The sequence below is a fragment of the Magnolia sinica genome, chromosome 9 (genome assembly GCF_029962835.1).
Source record: "Magnolia sinica isolate HGM2019 chromosome 9, MsV1, whole genome shotgun sequence".
In the NCBI taxonomy this organism is placed as follows: domain Eukaryota; kingdom Viridiplantae; phylum Streptophyta; class Magnoliopsida; order Magnoliales; family Magnoliaceae; genus Magnolia; species Magnolia sinica.
In genome coordinates, this window is record NC_080581.1 from 73802235 (window position 1) to 73824433 (window position 22199).

Here is a 22199-nt window from a genome sequence, read left to right on the forward strand (position 1 = left end):
GTCACCTATTCAATCACTCGCTCAGTATGTAAATAGGATCAGGTGATATTCGAAGGGTAAGGTTCGTCATCTGAAAGTGGGTTATACATTTGTCTTCTGTATGAAATAACTTTTTAATGTAAATAAAATATCAAGAAAATAATTTTTATAGTCGGCCATAGAGAGCAGCTGTAAGACACTTTCCTGAATGGAGAATTGAATCTAACATATAAGCGTAGATCTGAATTATAGGTAAGATTACCAGCTACGCTTTGAATTATACTATGGATCGTAAACAATAGATGAAAAGTAAATGATTACACTAAGAAATTTAATTGACTAGTAGAAAAGGTAAAATAATTGCATTAAGGAATGTAAATGATCGGTAATTGAAAAGATAATTGAAAGAGATATTGAGTTTGATTGGGTTGGCATGTGACAATATTTCTACTGAATTCCTCTACTATTTATAGCTTTAACCTGGCCATTTAGATGCTTCTTACGTTTTAACTGTTGCTATAACTGTAACCGTTTCATACTTAAAAGGTAAAAAAAAAAAAAAAAAAAAAAAAACCTTATTTGGTTATCCTAATAATTGCTTCTACACAATTGTTCTTCAATCAACCACTTAGTGGATGATGTCGTATCGCTCGATGCATTCCAATTGTATTATTATAAAATCCTATTCATATATCCTCACAAATTCCAAATACACGATGCAAATCCATTCAGATCACATGTAAGTCACTTTAATTGGCTTTCACAAGAATTGGCAATAACGGGATAAACATTAACATGTTATGAAAAATGTGCCTGATAACAATTGTTTTCAGAATGACGGTCATTAATTATTAGTGCCGGTCAGTCACTTGGCTGATTTTCCGAGTCTAGTGACTCACCCAAGGGTACATGGCCTGAACTCACCCAAGCAAGGGTGATTTGTCTGGTTGACTCATGTAGTCGAACTGGATTGGGTGTGACCCAGTCTAGCTAAGTCAAATCATCCGAGTCAGATCCAACTCATCAGTCAATCTATGGCTCATGCAGTCATCAATCTATGGTTATAGTCCATGGATCTATAGCATAAGACAGATTGAAGTTCATGGGCTACTTTGTGAAATTCACACTAATCAGATGATTTGATCTATTGGTAAGTTGGACTTCTTTTTTTTTTTTTTAGAGCCTCCCATTTTCTACTGCACACATTGGATGATTAAGCTTCTCTGAAATGGTTTTAATTTCTACTAATTGGATGGTTAGGATAATCCAATTAATTACATGGTAGCCCATGAAGGTCGTGTTGGTCCCCATGGAAAGCTCGGATCAGCTGATTAGCCTGTTCAAGCGTCTAATGCTACTTTGTAGATCCATGAGAGCATTGGATCATTTCTCTTTTCAGCTGTAAGGTTTTGTTGCATTAGGGAATGATAATGCGTAGGCCTCGTTTGGAAACCATGAACAGAAAAAGGGTTGTCTTTTAATGTAATGATTTGCACGTATTGTTTGGATATTGACATAAGAAATTAAGTGAGTATTCGTTGGAAGGAATATGAGATTTCTACTGGCTATTCTAATCAGAACACGAAATTGAAATTCATGTTTCAATAGTCATATGGAAGACATCATTGGACAATTAGTGTATTTTTCTTTCATTTTTCTTTAAGTTCAATGCATCACTTTATAGCTTGTTTAGATGAGGGGAAAAGAAAGAAAAATAAAAATCAAATGACCTTTTCTACTATGAGATGTTCCATCATGTTCGAATAGTAAAATAAACATTACATTTCAAAAATGTAATTATTGTTCCCAACTTATAGACAATTTCTCATGCAAAATATAAGATAGCTATCAAGAGTTATAATCATATCTTCACTTGTTATCAAAACAAGACCTTCCAAAATAAAGTCAATATTTATGATGAAATTATAAAAATTATTATTAAATAATCATTATAATTTTCTTTCCTTTTCTTTTCTTAGCATCCAAAATGCGTTTAAAGATTTGTACATTCCTTGAGATCTTTGATTTTACCAAAAACTGCCTCCATTAGATGAAAGTCCAAAAAGGTGGAGCTGAATTGACCAAAATGCCATATCTATATTTTTATTTATTTATTTTTCTAAAAGGCAGTGGAATCAAAACACCTGGGTCCATGCATTGTTTATATATGAAAGCCAACCTGTCTGGCAGGTGTATCACACCACGATGATCGGACAAACCAAAACCAAGCAGATCCAACCATCACGTGCCTACTTTCTTACTTCAATAATAATCAGGTGGGGTTTGGACTGGTTGGATTTAATAACACAAAACACACACATACACACCATGTAGGCGCCACAATGCTCAACTCTGCTACTTATAGGAAAAATAGGTGAAGCGTATTTTGGTCATTTTCCCTCTGATAAGAACAGTTTTGTGATTTGAATTACCAGAGAATTTAGCTGTTTTTCACCCGTTACTTCACATGGTCTGAATAATTCTCCATTTTTACCATCTTTTTAACGTTAATTCAACCAGGAAAGGCCAAATATTCCTCGATAGAAATGAACTTGTTGGCTTCCCAGCACGTAGATGCATTTAGAATCGTTGGTGTCTGCATTACCTCTCTGGAAGTCCATTAGGTTCAAATTTTTTTTTTTTTTTTTTTTAATTTTAATAAATGTATTTCATATATGGGAAGAATGGAGCCTGGAAGTCCATTAGGTTCAAATTTCTATTCATCTTTGCTATGTAAAAACTACTGTAATCTGATGGTCCTCAACATCTGTCCCTTGACCTATCTTTGATGAATGATCTTGCCCATCCATCTTCGCCTGCCATTGACTTTATGGTTTTGATCATCCAAGCAATAAGATTTTTTCTCGAGGAAGAACTAGGTGCATGGAAAGGTTTCCTTATGCCTAGCCCACTGGATCATTTCTTTTCTTTAATTAGCAAATTTAATAATTGGGGATTGATGCATGGGCCATGTGCGGCAAGGCTCGTCGTGTCAACTGTTTGTACAACTAGGCCATGGGCCCCACTTGTAGAAACTTAGATACCAAACGTTCTTGCTACCTCTATATAAAGACCTATCCTTCAATCCAAATTAGATTCAGATCTTCTGGGCATGAAACCAGTGAATATGAAGAAGAGCTCCATTTTTACCCTCTTCCTCTTCTTAAGCCTCCTCCTCAATTCATTATCAGCAAAATCTGTGGAAGAGCCACTTGCACCGGCTCTTTATGTATTCGGGGACTCTCTAACCGATAGTGGCAACAACAACGGTCTGCCGACGCAAGCTAAAGCTAATTACACTCCATATGGTATTGATTTCGTCGGCGGGGTCACAGGAAGATTCACCAATGGCAATACATTTACAGATATCATCGGTAACCAAAAACAAAGAAAATCTTTTACATTATTGCGAAGAGAATTGTTTGTATGATAATGTTTGAGCTTTGAGTTCGTACAAGTGGGGCCAGTCATTCAGTGATCCACACACCGAAAATCTCCCCAATGGAAAAAAAAAAAAAAAATCGTAATCCTTCAAAAGGTTGCCCAATGACCAGAAGGTTAAGGAAAAACACCATAATGGTTGACATTCAACCAAAAAGCTGGAAAAATATTCCATAGCTAGGATTCTCCAACAAGGAGAATTTTTTGTGCATGCCCATCATCTTAATGGTATGGATCACTGAACCATGGGCAACAATTGTACAGACTGAAAATCAAACATGCCACAAACTTTCAGCCTTTAATATCCAATTTCTTGCATAAATATATTGTGATAAATTCAGCATATGGTATGATATAAACCATGCATCACAAACATATATCTGGTGCAATAATACAAATACGACGGACCATGTATCAAAAAAAGGTTGGTGATATTAGAAGGTATTGTATGGTAGGGGAGGGTTTAGAGATACAATAAATTCAAATAATATTTTGAACCTTGGCCAGGAGGTTGTGATCATCATTTGTTTCAGATCTTTAAAATGTCTGCTGTATAAACGGCGCCAGCAGTGGTGGAGAATTTTATCCATGCAATTAGTTATTTCAAGAGAGTTGAACTTCGAGTATTGAAAAGATATGAATAGGCATTTCAACTAAAGATACAGGTAATTTTGATAATTTGGAGCTCTCTCTCTCTCTCTCTCTCTCTCTCTCTCTCTCTCTCTCTCTCTCTCTCTCTGTTGAACGCAGATGTACCTTTTTCCCTCTCGATCTGTCTCCCAAGTCCCATCTCTCCTTTCCTTCCTTCACATGCCTTGCAACTGCCATAGACCGTAGTAAGATAAGAGCTGCTACAATGTTGTTTCCCCTTTCATATCAATGTTTGAATTATGTGAGCGGACATCTATATAGGGTCCATACCATTCCCACCATCGCTCCAACTGGATCAACCCATGGCATCACAATCCGGGTTGAATGGTTGATGGTTAAACCAGAAAATTCATGCGATTCAAGCGGTCCAAATTCAGAAGCAGCTCTTATAGAGATCTAGCCTCAGTAGACCACCGATTCGGGTCCAAACTAGTCCAATCAGATTTATCAAAAAGTAAAGTAAAAGATGACGGAGAACATTTTATTTGTACTAATGTCAAAATGTATTACTTTTTTTTTCTAGCTAAACAATATGGTTGACACAATTTTTTATTTTGTTTAACTTATTAATTACTTGGATTGGTGTGTGTGTGTGTGCTCGCGCGCCCCATGATATTCAACAAATGTTGCCTAACAATAACAGTGGGAGCTGTCAGGTGATAGGGGCTGTATCATCCATTCTGAAAATAGTGGCTGATATGAGCCTGTGATGGTCCGATATAGTGCTGATACATTCTTCATTTAAATTTCTTTTGACCTTCGCAAGTTGTAATGGTCCGATATAGTGCTGATACATTCTTCGGTTAAATTTCTTTTGACCTTCACAAGTTGTAATGGTCTGATATAGTATTATTGAATACCTTAATGTAATGTTAATGAGTAATATAATTTCTCATGAGCAAAAAATTCTGCACATTTAAATTGGGATTAATCTCATTATAAATGTAACAGGGATTCTCACCCATCATTGAAAGGATGGTCAGATATTTGGTTTCAAGTAACAAAAGTTAGGGCTTCTTTTCTGCTAATTTGGGTCATTTTCTTACTTCTTTTGTCGTTGTTTTTCCATTGCAGCTCTGTTGCTTGGGCTACCGTTTGCCCCACCATACTTGGGCCTTTCAGAGGCTGAGAGATCAAAAATCATAACAGGTCTGAACTACGCATCTGGCTCCGCAGGCATTCTTCCAGAGACAGGAAGCAGTTTGGTAAGAAGGGTAGCAGCTCCATTCTAGTGTGATATATGGTCCAAATGGGCTGGGCTAGCATGTCCCAGATTGAGCCCAGTCCGCTTTTGGATGGGTTTTATTTGAGCCTTGTGGCCTGTGGGTTAGACTGGCCCGATCATGCCTGAACCGGTCTAAGCCTGATTTGGGTCTGACCGGGCATAGACACAGGCATAATTGAGTCATTCACTGGTGTGGAGTGAGAGATTCAAACCACAATTTTATTTGGCAAGTCAATTGCTTCAACCAGCAAGATATGCCTCTTTTTTTTTTTGGAGCACACCACTTATAATTTTGTTGATTTGAAAAAGGTTCTACATAGACATTCAGGTAGACACCAACATAACGGACATTGACCATGTCATATAGACCATCTAAAAACATAAGAATAGACCATCTAAAAACATTAGAGAAGAAAAAATCCAATAGCAGGGAATAACAAAAAAAACTAAAAAAAATAAAAATGCCTCAGATGCAAATCCAATAGCAGGGAATAACAAAAAAAACTAAAAATAAAAATAAAAATGCCTCAGATGCATGACCCCTACCCAAGCCACCAACTACTTTCACCTAACTCTACCAAGACATGCGCTTCATTTGTGAATTTTTATTCATAATCTATTAAATAGCTTCTATTACTTAAGTATCCTTATTAATTTAATAATTAAATATTAAGTTGAATTGAGTAGAGTATTTGAGTTGACCCAACCTGGGTGAACATGGAGTCGAGTTTTCAGGTTCTTGAAGTGTGGACTTAGGGACTTAGGTTCATGTGTTGAACATCCCTTGCATCCCATGAGAATGGACCTATCTGTATTGAGTCCCCTGCTCTCTGTCTCGTTTGCTATCCCCGGCATCCCATGAGAAAAGTCTCATTCCCTTTGGTATCAAATTCAGTGCAGTTGTTTGTGTTCATAGACTTACTTGTCTATGTGCTTACATGTCTGTTATTTCCTTTTTGGTAGAGGCTCCTTCTATTAAACTTGATCTTGTATTTGCTTGGGGCTGAGTTAGGTTGTGGCCACCTAGTCAGTTGTAATTTTTTATATCATCAATAAATTTACAATTATAAAAAAATAAAAAAATAAATAAAAATCATGTGTTGGACCTGGCCGATTTCACCCGAACTGGTCTACCCCAGTTAAACAACCCAGTTTTTAGCCTGTCAGGAATTGCAGCATAATTAAGTGGATAATCATGTTTTATAGTTGGTCTCGCTTCTAATGTGCATATAGTCATCTTTACATTGACATGGACCATCTGAACTGTAGGCCTAGATGAGGGTTGCCATAACTCAAGAAAATATTGCACCCGTTGGATTATCCTAAGCACCCAACAGACAGCAGGATGGTTGTAACCAAAACGACTCGTCGTCCTTGTTAAGAGTATATCATATCATCCAAGTACTGACCTGATTTTTTGGGCTATGGCTCACTGTTGTAGGGCTAACATGTTGCATTCCACAATGTTAGGATCTCACCAGTGAATTTAACATCCATGGCAAAGAGTACGGTTCAAAAGATATATGGTGGCAATGTAAGAAGAAAGAACTGCCACTCTTTCTTTCCACACTAAAAAGGGGATTTGGACATATAAACCCCCATCGTTTTGTCCATTGCTATAAAAACCTCTTCCTTTAATATGCCTATTTCCAATTGATTGATCATCTATATTTTATGCCATTTGCCATATAGTCGGTCTACCATGGCAAACCATTTATTGTATTTTGTATGAACAAAATACCCATTAAGTCCTATTACGTTTGTATGCCATCCAACTTGTTGAAAGGTTATTCCCACCAAGGAGGGAAAACACAAAGATCAGCCTCATCCAAAACCTCCTTAGGCTCTAAGAAGGTTTAATTTCAGTATTGGTGGGCGTCCAATCCCCACTATTTCTTGTGGTGTGGTCTACTTGATTTTTTACTCTACATGATTTTTGGGCTCGTGCTCAGACATTCATTTTTATTTTTTTTTTTGTTTTTAAAGATTAAAAGATTACGTGTCATTTAAATATTTAGATGCAATGTGTAAAGCTAAAAATTTTGACCGAACATAACTTTCAAAGGGCAATATCAAAATATAGAATACATCCAAAATGCACTGATAAAAAAAAAATAAAATCAAAACATAAATCTCAAAAGAGTACCTCTTAAAACTGAGGTTTACTGAGTCTAATATCCTTCTTCGATGACCTTGGTTCACTGAGTCTAATCTCCTTCTTCGATGACCTTGGTTCCCAATCCCTTGAGCCCTTCAGGTGGGACCTCTGCTACAGTGACCAACAAATAAAGCTCCTCCTTAGCATCTTCCTCTTCATTCCTCTTGCGAGCAACGTGCACACGGACACGTCTAGGCACACCCCGGATACCCCTGCTCCATATGTGCTTGTTTAGCTTCACGTCGACCCTAACATCGGTTGTCCCCATCGCCTTGTGTGCAAATTTACGTATCTCTTTTATGGCTTTGGGAGCCATCTTCTTGAAGGTGCATCCATGGAGATGCCTGTGGAGATTGATAGTGTATTCTCTTGTCACTACCTCCTCCATTCTCCCTTTGGCCATCTTCTCCACCATCTTAGCTGCTATTCCCTCTCCCACTCTCTCAAAACCCTAGTTCCTGAAGTTTCGGCTGTGAGACGGAGTGGAGTGGATATCATACAAACCCTACTTCCCGAAGGTGTTCAGACATTCGTTGGTGCAACAGATGGAGTGGATATCATACAAATATTCCAGTGGACCACTTCATTTCCATGCCCTCACAGTAATTTCCTTAAAGTGCAAAACACTCATTTCCATCGCTAACGATCCTTTCTATCACTTTTCCATTAGATAGGGACTTGTTTTGAAATACCAATAAGGGATGGGTCTTTACATTAATGGACTAAACTATAGGGGCTTATATGTCAAAAAGCTCTTCATTTTGAATATAAAGAGGGCCAAGGAACCTACAACAACTAATATAGGCTCCTCTAACACTTGTGGACAACACTAACTACTGTAATACTAACCATATAAAAACTCACTGAGGGCCCTCCCATGGGTTTTTTTAAGGTGAAGGTGGTTTAGTTTCATCGCAGATTATCAATAATACCCCATGGGAGGGCCCTACTTTACACATTAAACAGAAACTATACAAAGATAACAAATTCATATACAGTAGGAAATCCTTAATTGACTAAACTAACTTTATCTAAATAGAATTATTTCAACCTTTCTTTGAGAGATCTGCCACTAAACATTGCTTATAAAGTCAAGTTTCCCATTCTTATGAATATGGGGAAATTTCGCACCTGTTTTCTTAGCCATTATTTAAATTTCTAACCAGCAATTCCGAATATGCTACAGATTAATGCTAGAACCTTACAGTAGACCATCTACTGTGATTTGGGAGTTACTTCTGACATTACATTAATTCTTCAAACTCATGCAAGAAGAGTAATTAATTTAGGTCATTGTCAACCACTCTTGCTTCCACGACATCGGTAGAGAGTTCACCATAAAAGTGATGAAATGAGAAAATAAGATTCCTAATGTGATCTCTACAATAGCCCTTCACTATGCTCCAAAGATGAATCAATGTTAAGTTAGAAGAATCCAGACGAGGTCCTTGTCAAGTTGGTAACTCGAATCAATGTGCAGAGTCCAGCTCCAACTTTATTTGGATATAGTGACAAATAATATATATATATATATATATATATAGACGATGTCCTTGTCAAGTTGGTAATTGGAATCAATGTGCAGAGTCATGCGCAGAGTCACGCTCCAATATATATATATACAGAGTCACGCTCCAACTAATCTAGATATAGTTACAAATGCTTTATATATATATATATATATATATAGAGAGAGAGAGAGAGAGAGAGAGAGAGAGAGAGAGAGAGAGAGAGAGAGGCATGCGCATGTGCGCACCTTTGCACACGTGTCATGGGCGTCTAGTTCGAATGGTCCATGTGATGCGGCATCCCATGAAACACCAAGGAATCAACTTTCACCCTAATCTAAAACTCTGGTGGGCCATAGTAAAAATTGATGCAAATCAAGGGAGGAAACTATAGGGTCCACCGTGATGTTTGTGAGAAATCCACTCCATCCATATTTTTTGTAACATCATTTTAAGATATACTATAAAAACTGGGGCATATTCAAAACTCGTGTGGGTCATACAAGATGGAAAACTAGGGAATGACTTTCCTACCATTAAAACCTTCCTAAGCTCTACGTTGATGTTTATATACCATCCAAACTGTTTATAAGGTCATTCATAATGGGATAAAGTAAAATCACAAAAAAATTAGCATGATAAGAAGCTTTTGTGGCGGAATGAATGTTTCAACGGTAGTCACTAAATTCCCATTGTTTCTGCTCGTGTAGCACACTCGAGTTTTGGATCCATTTCAGTTTTAGTCTAATGTATTAAAATGATATCGCAAATTGAATGGACGGGTGGATATAATACATCACCATGCAATCACCATTCGAATCACCACAAACAATTTCCATTTTCAAGTCAAGGTAAATAGGAAAAGCTAGATACCAGTAAATTCGATAATGAAATTGGAAGGGCACGAGTCTTACCTAGTGTTTTGAGACTCGCCCACCAAACCTCTTTTAATCTCAACCATATGCTAGATCCAATGATTGATGTTGAGGTGCGCATAAGACTATCTAAGAAGCAGTGCGTACGTGAGCATTCCCCTCTCTCTCTCTCTCTCTCTCTCTCTCTCTCTCTCTATATATATATATATATATATACACACACACACACACACACACACACACACACACACACACACACACACACACACACACACACACACATACATACATTTTATGCACTTCAAATCTAGAGTATTCTCTCATTTTCATACCTTTTTGTCAATGATTGAAACTCAAGTAGATAAGAAGATAACATTCTTTAATTTGATTTAGGCCAAAGGTACCTTCCCATGATTTATAAGAGTACTTGAAAATTCAGGGTCTCAACTCACAAAAACGTATTCCAATGCTCTACAACAGAAAGGCATTGCTGAGAGTAAAAATGGTGACATTTTGGAAATGGTTTGAACCGTCATGAGTGATTATAAGATTCTCCATACATAGCCGGAGGCAGTATAAATATATGTTTATCTCAATAATCGCCTCCCACTGTCTCTTTTGTAAAATCAACTCCATATTTATGTAAACTCATAGGGCTTAGGGTCGGCCACCTGTTTGCCTTGGAGTTCAATTAGCCAGGATCTTCTGAAAGGTTTGGCACATGCAGCATTGGAGACTTGGTCATCCTAACTAGCATTAGACTCTATTTCATTCTAGCTTATTTGTGGATGAGAAACTCATATTACATTCCAATTGTAACATCACAATGAAAAAACAAAAGAATCATTATTTCATTCTAGTTCATTACAGAATAAGAAACCCATGTCACATTCCGATTGTAAATCCTGTATTAGTTGTTTGTTAAATAGAAGTGTTAGATTGCTTTTTTCTACTTGGGTAAATAGAACAAGCACTCTTTTCACCTGTCACAATAATACATAGAACTTCCTACTATCTTTAGCCTTAATTAATGATGTATGATAATTTCGTGGGTAAATATACGATTTTTGGGCATTTAATGGACAGCCCAAAGAAATATTAGACTAATATACAAGGAAATGGTATAGATGATGTCGGGCCATCTGAATTTACACCTAGACACCTGCGAAATTAGGCAATCCACCAAACAACTTTGATCTTGCATGAATCTCCTTGCTATTTTAGCACGCACGGACGGGTGCATCAGACGGTTTCTTACTATTTTTTGGATTTGTGCAGGGAAAGAATATTCCGCTCGGGAAACAGATTAAATACTTCAAAAGGACAGTTGAAAAAGATCTTCCACAGAATTTCAAGGAGCCACAAGACCTTTTCAAGCACTTATGCGAGTCCATTTTCATCGTCTCAATTGGAGGCAATGACTACCTCAACAACTATCTACAACCAGATTACTATAATTCTAGCAAACACTTTACTCCTGAAAGATTTGCTCGATTTTTGGTGCATAGATTATCTCATCATTTGAAGGTAAAACTAGCTGAAACCATGAATATCTATTAAAATATAAAGAATTACGATCCAACATCCTTAGTTTCATTGGAACATATGGATAATCCAATCAATTGATCTAAAATATACATCAGAAATAATGCATCTTTATTGGAACATGGAGAAAAAATCACATAGATTGGGACGATTACAACCATTTGTTTTATAGCCTGTAAAATGGCTGATCAATTCGGAAGATAGGTCCAATCAACTACTGAAACCATTCATTTGTGGGTCCATTAGGTTGCTTGTGATCCTAAAGAATTGATTTGATCAGACTATCCTAGGTTCTCATTCATGGCATAGAGAATCTATGGTTGTAAGGCCAAAGTTTGGGCGGACAATGAATGATAGTGAAAATCAATGATATGATTGGACTGATATAGACAATGAATGGTTTGATTGTGATGAAATTGAGATCCGATGATGATTAGTGGTCGAATTTAGCTGATATTGATTATCAACAGTCTAATATTGAAGATGGACTGATTGAATGGATAAGATCAGACCGTTTGTGTTCAATATCAAACATCAATCAGACCAACCATATCGTTCATCTTCAATATTAGCCATATCAAACTGTTCATCTTTGTTATTGGTCCAATCTGATTGTCCGTCTTTATTATCTTTTGAATTGAACCTTCAGATTTAACTTAAATTCAATGGAACTGTTGATTTTTTATTTTTTATTTTCCAAATCAAACCATCCCACTTTAACATTGTTCTAATTCCACTGTTGATTTTTAATATTAGCCAATTATAAAAATTTATCTCTAATCTCAACATGATCAGACTGTTCATCTTCAATATCAATCCAAATGAACCATTGATCTTTAATTTTAAACTGCATAAACTGACCATCTATGATACCGGTCCAATCGGACCATCCATCCTTAATGTCGTTTAAATCGAACCATTCAGCATTGTCATCAGTCCAACCGAGCCATTGTTTTTAGTACCGGCCAAATGTTACTATTCATCTCCAATTTTAGTTCAATTGTACTATTAATCTTCAGTATTAGTCCAATAGGACCATTATTGCTCAATTTGGACTAATGGTACTGCTCATCTTTGATATCGCTCCAATTCGACTATTTGTCTTTAGCATCATTCGGATCAGGCCATTTGGTTTTGAGATCTGTCTAATTAAATCATTGATTTTTAATATTGGCTTAGTTGGACCAATCAATAATAAAGACTAGATTTTATGTAAGTACTGACCTATCAAAGTGATTCCTAAGAGTTTAGAGGCATATACCCATAGCTAGACACATCAAAGTCAGTAATCTTGCAAGGCACATTCAATCAATAAAGAAGACCATGTGTGATTGTCGGTCCAAATAGACCATCAGACCTTTTTTAAACAACTAATCTAAGTCATCCATTATGAGATAAAATGCAACTCAAGGTGTGGTCATATGATGGAGTCCAAGTCTATTATTATACCCTTTTTCCTACTATTCAAACTTTTTAAGAAAATAGTCTGATCATCAATTTAGATCGCCTGAGTTGCTTGAGAGTAACATTCATGGGACCATTCCTAGCATCCAATCAATTTTTAGTAAAATGAATGGTCCATATTTAGTGTAGAAAAATGTGTCTAACCATCAATCGAGTCCATTTATTACTTGGGTCCCGCCACTATAACAATTCAAAATTTTTTTGACGAGTCAACTTGTCGCTAAAAACTTTTTGCAACGAGTGTTACTCGTTGCCAATTTTATTGCAAATACGTCGTCACAAATTCTATTTAGTGACGAAAATGCCAACCATCAAGAATCATTTTTATAAAGTAACAAAGCACATTTTATTCAAAAAATTAATAATAATAAAATAAATTAAAACTTCTAGGCGACTTAAATATACTGATTGGTTCTCCTACATTGATAGGATTGAATGATAAGGAGCGGATCAATATATACAGGTTACAAGATACAATGAAAGAGTTAAAAGAGTTAAATGGTAATAAACCCATGATATTGATTGCTAGCAAACAATACTACTAATGTACATAGAATTCTTTAATTATTGTTGTCTTTTTAATCTTATCTGTATACAATATTATATGATTTTTAATTGATGTGGGTTCTTCTCCAAGTCTTTGTAGATTAGCCTATTCTATAAGGCTTGCAGTTATGCCTGCCATATTGTCTATAGCATCCAACCTTTCCCGAAGGCTCATCCTACCTTAAAACTTAGATGCCCCAAAGGTCAGGTTGATCCAACTATCATGTGGGCAACCACTTCAATTTGAAGGTTTTTGAGTGGTTGTTAGTTAATTTCTATTGTGTGACTCAGCAAATGGTTGGATAGGCTTGATTTTTGAAGCATCCAATCATCACATTGGGGTGCACTTAATGGGGGGTTGGATGGAGTACACAAAGCCTGGTGAATAGTTAAATAGGCAAGGTGAACTGCAGATGAACACACCCAGATCCAAAGCTCAAGTGGTAGGCTGAGTGAAAGATACCTCATTTCAACACTGAGGTCTAGGTATCAATTCCCTAATGGGGGTGGCTAACGGTGATGTATGAACTCACAGTGGGTGTACAAAGAAGTTAACAAAAAAGAAAAAGAAAAAGAAAAAAAAAAAAAAAAAAGAAGAAGAAGAAAGAAAAGAGAAAAACTGCAGATGAACAACTTCTACACATTGGATATAACTTATCACATGCAAGTGAATCACTTCTCGGATAAGCTTACTTTCCTGGAATTGTAGAGGAATCAGAGGAATAAACCTCTGGGGCATATCAACTGACCGTATGGCCCACCATGTGATGAACCTGACCACTAAAAGCAGGAAAAATGACAAATGATGCTACACCATGCCCTGAATTGAGCTTGTTTTAAAAAAATAAAAATTAAAAATTAAAAAGAAGGGAAAAAAATACATCGAGTTTTTTGTCTATTGTCTTGTAGTGGTGTTTTTATCATAAACTAATACACTATGGATAGAAATTGAGATGAGAAAATTTTTATATTACATATGTGTTTGTTTTTCATTTCCCCTGTGCAAATACATGCAAAAGGGTAATAATTACCATTTATCCATATTTGGTGTCATGGTAATTACCTCCATGTAAAAACCATTTGAAAAGTATCCATGTAAATTTGTGGGCCCTGCTATTGTGCCGGTGACATCCATGCTTTCCATCCATTAATGTAACGGAAAAATGAGGCAAATCCAAAGCTTGAGTGGCTTACACATAGGAAATTGTGGCTGTAAAAAGTTTTTAATAATAGGCATTCAATCCTCTCTTTTGTGTGGTTTGGTCCACTTGAGCTTTGGATCCGCCTCAATTTTGGAATCATGCCCTAAAATCAGTTTGCAAAATGGATGGATGGCATGGATAAGCCATATATATTATAACTGCCTCACATGGAATTCACACATTCCTCTATTCTAGAGTCCATATATAATTAATAATTGCTCATTTGCATATAAACACGTGAGGGAATTGAGAAACAAACACCATATAATGCTCCTAGGACACTCAGATAAGTGCAGAAAAACAAAAGGAGGTCAGATCTCTTACGACACTCACATGAGTGCAATCTTGGGAAAACAAGAAGAGGTCAAATCCAATATAAAGTTTGAGCTTAAGATAGGAATTGATGTGTGGGGCCCACTGTGATGTTTTAAAATTATGTATCACAGCAAAGCTAAGTTTTGGAATTGCCCCATTTTTTGTAAGCAACCAGCCTATTAGAATACGTCTCTCAATTATTATTATTATTTTTTTTTTTTGTTACAAGGGTAAAAGACACACCACTTATAATTTTATTGATTAGAATAAAATTTACATCTACCAAGGGGAGAATTTGGTGGCACCCCTTGAGCCGATTCTATACGAATAGAGCGCTGCCGAATCTATACGAATGGACAAACCCTCATACAGAAGGAAAAAAAAAAAAGAAAAGTGAGGGAGCCTCGTACAGAAGTTGACAAAAAAAAAAAAAAAAAAGTGGGGAATTCCACCAAGATGCCCAAAGGAAAGAAAAACAATGTATCCGGAACGTACGAAACAAATAAGGCCCACATACAATCTGGAATGTGTTTAAAAGGTGGACGTCCCCATCCCAACCTGGCCTCTCTACAAAAAATTTTGGGCCTGATTATGTTGATGGCCTAGCCCACCATAGATTTGTGCTTACCAATTAAGGAAATCATCCTTTTTTAATTTATTTTCTTTGGGTGTAATTCTCAGACATTGTATAAACTTGGAGCACGGAAAATCGTTGTATTTGATATTGGCCCAATTGGGTGTTCGCCGAGCATAACAAACGCAGTAGATTTCAACAAAGCTTGCGTGGAAGAAGTAAATCAACTTGTATTGGAATACAATCGCCTGCTTCCACTTCTAGTGAAGAAACTAAAATTACTCCCAGGATCCAATTTCGTTCAAGGTCTAACTTTCGCATCTGGCTACGACGCCCACCAAAATCCTTCCAAATACGGTGAGATTCCAAAACACTAATGTTTGATGAGGAGTGCTTGGTAGGACTATGGCACTAAAAGGTCGTTAATTGGTGATTTTTTGCTTGTGAGACTCAATCTACGACAGATGAAATGGAGGGCTGAGATTGAATCTCATTGCTCAAAATGGATAGTGCATTGATCACTTAGCCAGACCCAATGCTAGAAATGGTTCAAATGGAAATCTCTCGACCATCTTTGCCTACATTATCTGGTTCTGTGAACGATGTAGACACACAACAAGTGAGAAGAAAACTTTGAGATTTACCAACCTTCAACTATTAGATCGGTCACAGGCGGTTGGATTTTTGTCATTGGCTTACATCCATGACTGTAGACCTTGGCCGAACCCCCCTCGTGGGCCCCACTTCAAATGAGTTCCGCTTCATAGGAGCCACCTGCTTCAGATGGGTGGGGTCTAACCACCTGCCTCACACTGGCCACCCATCCCGAGTGTGCCCCAGCATCGCACAGGCCACCCCACTGAAGCCCATTGTGAAAATGCCCCAACATTAATATCATGCGAGTCCATCATGTAGATGACCTGGCCCATGAAAATCAGCAGGGCTAAACATATACATTGAATTCAATCAGGTTGGTAAGTTTTTCGAAGGATAACTTGTTCTTTGGGTCAGGTCATCTACATGTTGGGGCCCACCTGGTGTATGGCTATGATGCACCACACTGTATGTCGTGGTCCATGTGGATTCTACTCTGATAAATCTAAACTGATGAGTGAGCGATCCATGTTGATTTTGCTAGGTTTCAAATACACGAACATACCATGCTGTGTCGTCAGCAACCATGGGACCACAGCTTGCCTTCCCGATCAACCACCGTGCCAGGACAGGGACCAATATCTCTTTTGGGATGCATTCCACCCGACTCAAGCTGCAAATGCCTTGATCGCTGTCGGATGCTTCAACCAGTCCACCATATGCACTCCAATGAATATCCAACAGTTGTGCAGGTTTAAGGAAGCTAATACAGCTTCTAATAAGATATTAGTGGTTTGAAACTGCTAAATTACATGGTACACTAACATGGATTGTAATAAATGTCTAGATTGCTTCTTAAAATTCCCAACTTGTTGGTTATAATAAGAATGGTGCTTTTAAATATATAATTTAGAGCAGTGCTGATACTGTTAGAATTATAAGTAGAGAGATGCTCTAGTGCTCTCAGAGCACTAAAAGTCATTGCGCTCCTGCTTGCACTGTGACAGTTGGTACAATCCATTGATCTAGACTGTTTATTGTGTTCAACGAACATTCCATGGGCTATTATGCAAGCATAATACTTATCCATTTAACGAATGGTTTTTAATATGGACAGTCAATATAATTTATACATATCATAATCAGATATCTGGTTTTTTTTTTTTTTTTTTTTGTAAAACGGGCTTTGCATTAAAACAAAAAGACCAAACCTGGAGGACGCCTATCATAAAGCACCAGGAAAAAGAAACACTATACAAGCTGGAAAATAGAACCCAGCAGCCCACTCCACAAGAGACACAAAGAACCTGGAAAGAAACTCAGCCATGGTCCCTCTCGGCTATAGTTCTTTCCCGAATAGATCCGAGACCCACTTTGTCTAAAAATAAAAGACCTCTAACCTTGGCCGGGAGGGTAGATTGCTGAAGAAACAATCTGCTACCTTGCTCTATACTACCGATTCGCGCCATCTGGTCTACCACCACGTTTCCTTCCCTATATATGTGTGAGAAACGGAAATTACCGAACCGCCTAATGCAATTGATCCTCTGGATCCAATACCCCCATTTTCACCCAGGTGTCGTAGAACAAGTAAGGAAATTTATCACCAGTTTTAAGTCTGATTCCACAATCACATTTTGGAAGCCTCTGCCTATACACATGTCCATGCCATCCAAAATAGCTCTCAATTCCGTGTTCACATTCGAGCCCAGGCCATAGCCTGCAGAGAAAGCGAAATGGAAATGCCCCTTCTCATCTCTACAAACGTCACCCCCACCCGAGTTCCCCGGGTTGCCAAGTAACGAACCGTCAACATTGATTTTCACCCAACCCCCTTGCAGTTTCAACCATCTCACTACCAAGCAATCAGGCGATCTCCTCCTTTGGCTATTAGACTCAGCAGCCACAGATCGAGCGGCATGACTCGAGATGCGATGGGAGGTCGTCGAATCAGTCTCTCCATTACCACCATTAATAGTGTTAAGCCACCATTTTTTATTTTTTTATTTTTTTTTATTTTTGGTAGAAGGCACTGGGCCTAGAATTCATTCATATATGTGGAACCTTCTTACATTCGGGCATGCCTAGGAAAAATGGCCAGGCACACCTATCATGAAACTAAAAAGCCGAAAGCAAGAAATACATACAAAAGGAAAAGAGGCGTCAATGCCTGCCTCTAATAGCCCCGAGCCCAGTTTTATCAAGAAAAATCAACCCTTTCACAAGGGGAGGGAGCTCACCAAATGGCGAAAAAATTCTACTGATCTAAGAATCACTGCCAAGCCGGGCCAACGCGTCCACCGAGGCGTTCACTTCCCGGAAGACATGCCCAATCCTGACCTGCCCATGGCTTTGGAGAGTGCCAATCCACCTAATCCAATACTCCCACTTCCACCCTGGCCTGGATCTACCATTCAAGAGATCAGCCACCAACTGGGAGTCTGATTCCACCTCTATCTTGTTAATGCCCCTGTTTTGGCAGAGGGAGATGCCATCGTGGATGGCACGGATTTCCGCACTTGTGCTGGTTTTGCGGCCATAAGCTGCGGAGAAAGCAAAGATAAAACTCCCTTTTTCATTCCTATAGACGCCCGCTAAACCAGGAGAAACAGAAAAATAAGGCGACCTCAGAGCAGAATCCACCCTGCTGCTGCTCAGGAATCGGAACCACCCATAAACCCTTGAAATCACCTCCGGAATTGAGACATGCCTACCTTCAAATGTTGCAGCATTTCTGGCTTTCCAGAGTTCCCAGCAGATACATAGAGGGGCAACCGAATGAGCCTTTGTCCTCCTAGCAGCAAGAGCACCCCTCCATTGCGAAAACCTAGCTGAAATGGAGGAAGCAGGCATAACTCTGACACCAAAACTGGAAGCAACGTAATCCCACATGGCCTGCGCCATCGTGCTTTCCACAAACAGGTGGATAGCGGTTTCCACAGATTTTACCGCACCGATGCTGTAGCAAACACACGCCGAAGCCAGGTGGACACCGTGCGTCTGGATCGCTCCATCTACAGGGACTGCATTTTGAAGAAGTTTCCAAGTAAACAATGAGATTTTGGATAGGAGGTTCGAATTCCACAACTTCTTTACCCAGTCCAACTGCGGGCGAGGAGACCTACAGACATCTCTAACAAACCGAATCGTGAATCCACCGGATGGGGAAAGGAGCCAGAAGACAGAATCAGGTCTATCAACAATACAGAAATCGGCCTGAAAAATGAAATCGAGCGCCTCTTGCGGCAAAAAGCTGAAGACCACCGACGGAGAAAGCAGCCCGGTTGGACCAAGGAACTGCCTAACCTCCATCTCCAACAGCCCCGCGGGGACAAGGCTCTCTACCAAGCTGAGGAGAGGGCTCAGCCCTATCCAATTCTCTTTCCAAAGGTTACATTTACCTTCCCCTATCAACCTTTGAACCATGGGTAACAATTGCTGAAACTGGGCTTGAATGTGCTTCCATATCGGGGATGCGAAGGTACAATGGGCAGGGGCCCCATTCACCTCCAAGATTAACCGATACTTAGTAGCTATGAAAGAGCTGCACAAAGAGTCCTGATTGGAGAAAAGGATACCCCACACCATCTTCATTCTATAGGCCTTCATGACTTCTTCCAATCGCCTGAAGCCCAGCCCACCCTCACCAATTGGGACTGCAATTCGCTTCCAGCTGATCCAGTGCATATTTCTCTTACCCTGTGACCAGCCCCAAAAGAAATTGGCGAAACTTACTTCCAAGGCTTTCAGAACCTGCATTGGGACATGGGTAGCGGCTAGATAGTGCACCGGTATACTGGTCAGTACATGTTTTATAAGAGCCGCTCGCCCCGCCTGCGAAAGGATCCTAGCTTTCCACCCACTAATTCTACCTTCAATTCTCTCCAAGAGGGAACGGAAGTCGCCAGATTTCACTCTGCTCGCTGAGATAGGGACCCCAAGGTACGTAAATGGGGTGGATGAAGCCTTGGAAATTCCGATGGTTCTTTCATTCGCTCTAATCCTAGACGCTTGCATTTTACCTGAACAGACAAAAGAACTCTTATAGAGGTTGATACATTTGCCTGATTCCGGCTGGTAGGCATCCAAAAAATCTTTCGTCGCATGAAGGGTCACGAGACCCCCATTTAGGAAAAGGAGGGTATCATCGACATACAACAGGTGGGAGATAGAAGGACATCCCCTGCGACTTTTGAAAGGCGTGCACCTGCCCTGTTCCAGCAATCGATAGAGGCCACTGCTTCTGCTGATAAAATAAAAAGGGCTGGGGAGAGTGGGTCTCCCTGCCGAAGTCCTCTAGAGGATTTAAAGAAACCCTTGGACTCTCCATTAATCAGGACAGAGAACCAATTGTTAGCCCAACATTTTTCAATCATGACCACCCAATCTCTGCTGAACCCAAACCGGAGGAGAACCTTCTTCAAAAAGCCCCAATTCACCTTGTCATAGGCCTTTTCCATATCCAGCTTGACCACGACATTTCCCCCATGAACTTTTCTAGAGAGGTCTCTAAAAAGCTCCTGACTGAGAGCAATGTTCTCGGATATGAAACAACTTGGAACAAAAGCCTCTTGGTCCTTGGAAACCAGCGATGGGAGGATTTGATTCAGCCTAAAAGCAATGATTTTTGTAAAAATCTTATAAAAGCAATTACAAAGACTGATCGGTTGGAAGTCGGCAAACCTCTTTGGCGATTGAGACTTAGGAATCAGACAAATCAAAGATGTAGTCACAGCTATTGACAGATTTCCCCTTGGAAGAAGAAGCATACAGCTTTATGAATATCCTGGGCCACCACATTCTAGCAAGAAGTATAGAAATCAGCTGAAAATCCATCTAGGCCAGCAGTCCCATCAACTGGCATGGTAAGTACAGCCTGATGGACCTCCAGCAGAGTCAGTGGGGCCATCAGCGAGAGGTTGTGTTCCTGAGTTACAAGGCGAGGAATGGTTTCCAAAATGTCAAATTCAGGAGCTACCAGGGTGGCTGTAAACTGATGCATGAAGAACTCCACCGCGGCTTACTTCAACGTAGACGGCTCGTTTATCTCCTACCCCGAATCCAGTCTAATCGAATGAATGAATGCTCTGCGTTGCTTTTCTATGGCTAAAGCATGAAAAAATTGGGTATTTCTGTCTCTATCTGTCAGCCAATTTACCCTTGACTTTTGCTTCCAAAACATCTCCTGCATCTGCTCAAGGCGAGTGAGGTGATCAGACGCCAAGTTGAACTCATTCTGCAAAGCCGTGGCCATCTCAAAGTCCCCAGCCATGTCCTGGCATCTAGCCTCAAGCTCTACTAGACGACGCTTGGCCTGGCGGATCTAATTGAAGATATTACCAAACACATTCTTGTTCCACTCCTTAAGAGTTTGCTTGACTGCTTTGAGCTTCACTAGCACATTTAGAGCGGGTGGGGGGAGGATGCATTATTCCACGCTATGCTGACTACCTAAGGAAAGGAGTCATGATGAGTCCACATCCGTTAGAATCTGAATGGCTTGGGACCGCTTGCCATTGCAGACGGGAACTCAAGCAGAAGCGGGGCGTGGTCCGAGTTTACTCTAGGGAGATGATGACCTTGAACGCGGGAAATGAAGAGGACCACAGTGCATTGATCAGCACTCTGTCCAGTCTCGCACACACCCTAGCAGAGCCGGCTTGGTTGTTGGTCCACGTAAACTGATTTCCTGCGAACCCCGCATCAATGAGGCCAGCATTGTTGATCGCGTTTGAGAATTCAGAAGCCCGAGCAACATATAGCTGTCTACGGCTCCTTCTTTCTGATGCCCCAACCACCACATTAAAATCTCTGCACACAGCCCAACTCCCCACCACCGAGGTGGAGAGAGTCGCCAACTCCTCCCATAACTTCCTCCTGAGCGTCCGAGCGCAGCTAGCATACACAAAAGTTAGAGAAATAGGGACTACAATATTCTGAATAGCAACAACGAGAGATAAGGATTGATTAGACTTGCTGAGAATAGAGCAAGTAATGGTGTTCCTAGAGAACATCCATATTTTACCCCCTTCGCTCCCATTCAAGAAAGATGAGTGGAAGCCCAGGGATAAACCCACTCCCACCCTCTTCTCCTTGTTGAGCATCGGTTCTAGAATGACAAC

General features: G+C 39.4%; 2 protein-coding genes across 2 annotated transcripts; one reads left to right on the forward strand and one right to left on the reverse strand.

Annotated features, from left to right (window-relative positions):
* The first annotated feature begins 2664 nt into the window (after nucleotides 1-2664).
* LOC131255120 (GDSL esterase/lipase 7-like) lies at nucleotides 2665-16875 on the forward strand. Its single transcript, XM_058255815.1, has 5 exons — nucleotides 2665-3353; nucleotides 5146-5276; nucleotides 11116-11364; nucleotides 15591-15840; nucleotides 16622-16875. The coding sequence occupies exons 1-5, from the start codon at nucleotides 3092-3094 to the stop codon at nucleotides 16873-16875; spliced, it is 1146 nt and encodes a 381-aa protein (XP_058111798.1). The 5' UTR covers nucleotides 2665-3091.
* LOC131256454 (large ribosomal subunit protein eL31-like) lies at nucleotides 7495-7891 on the reverse strand. Its single transcript, XM_058257342.1, has one exon. It carries the CDS (start codon nucleotides 7867-7869, stop codon nucleotides 7504-7506), a length of 366 nt encoding a protein of 121 aa, XP_058113325.1. The 5' UTR covers nucleotides 7870-7891; the 3' UTR covers nucleotides 7495-7503.
* Nucleotides 16876-22199: the final 5324 nt, after the last annotated feature.

Coding starts and splice junctions, on each gene's coding strand:
- LOC131255120 (XM_058255815.1), top strand. CDS start 3,092: ATGAAACCAGTGAATATGAAGAAGAGCTCCATTTTTACCCTCTTCCTC. Junction 3,354..5,145: donor TACATTTACAGATATCATCG/GTAACCAAAAAC, acceptor TTTCCATTGCAG/CTCTGTTGCTTGGGCTACCG. Junction 5,277..11,115: donor CAGAGACAGGAAGCAGTTTG/GTAAGAAGGGTA, acceptor GGATTTGTGCAG/GGAAAGAATATTCCGCTCGG.
- LOC131256454 (XM_058257342.1), bottom strand. CDS start 7,869: ATGGTGGAGAAGATGGCCAAAGGGAGAATGGAGGAGGTAGTGACAAGA.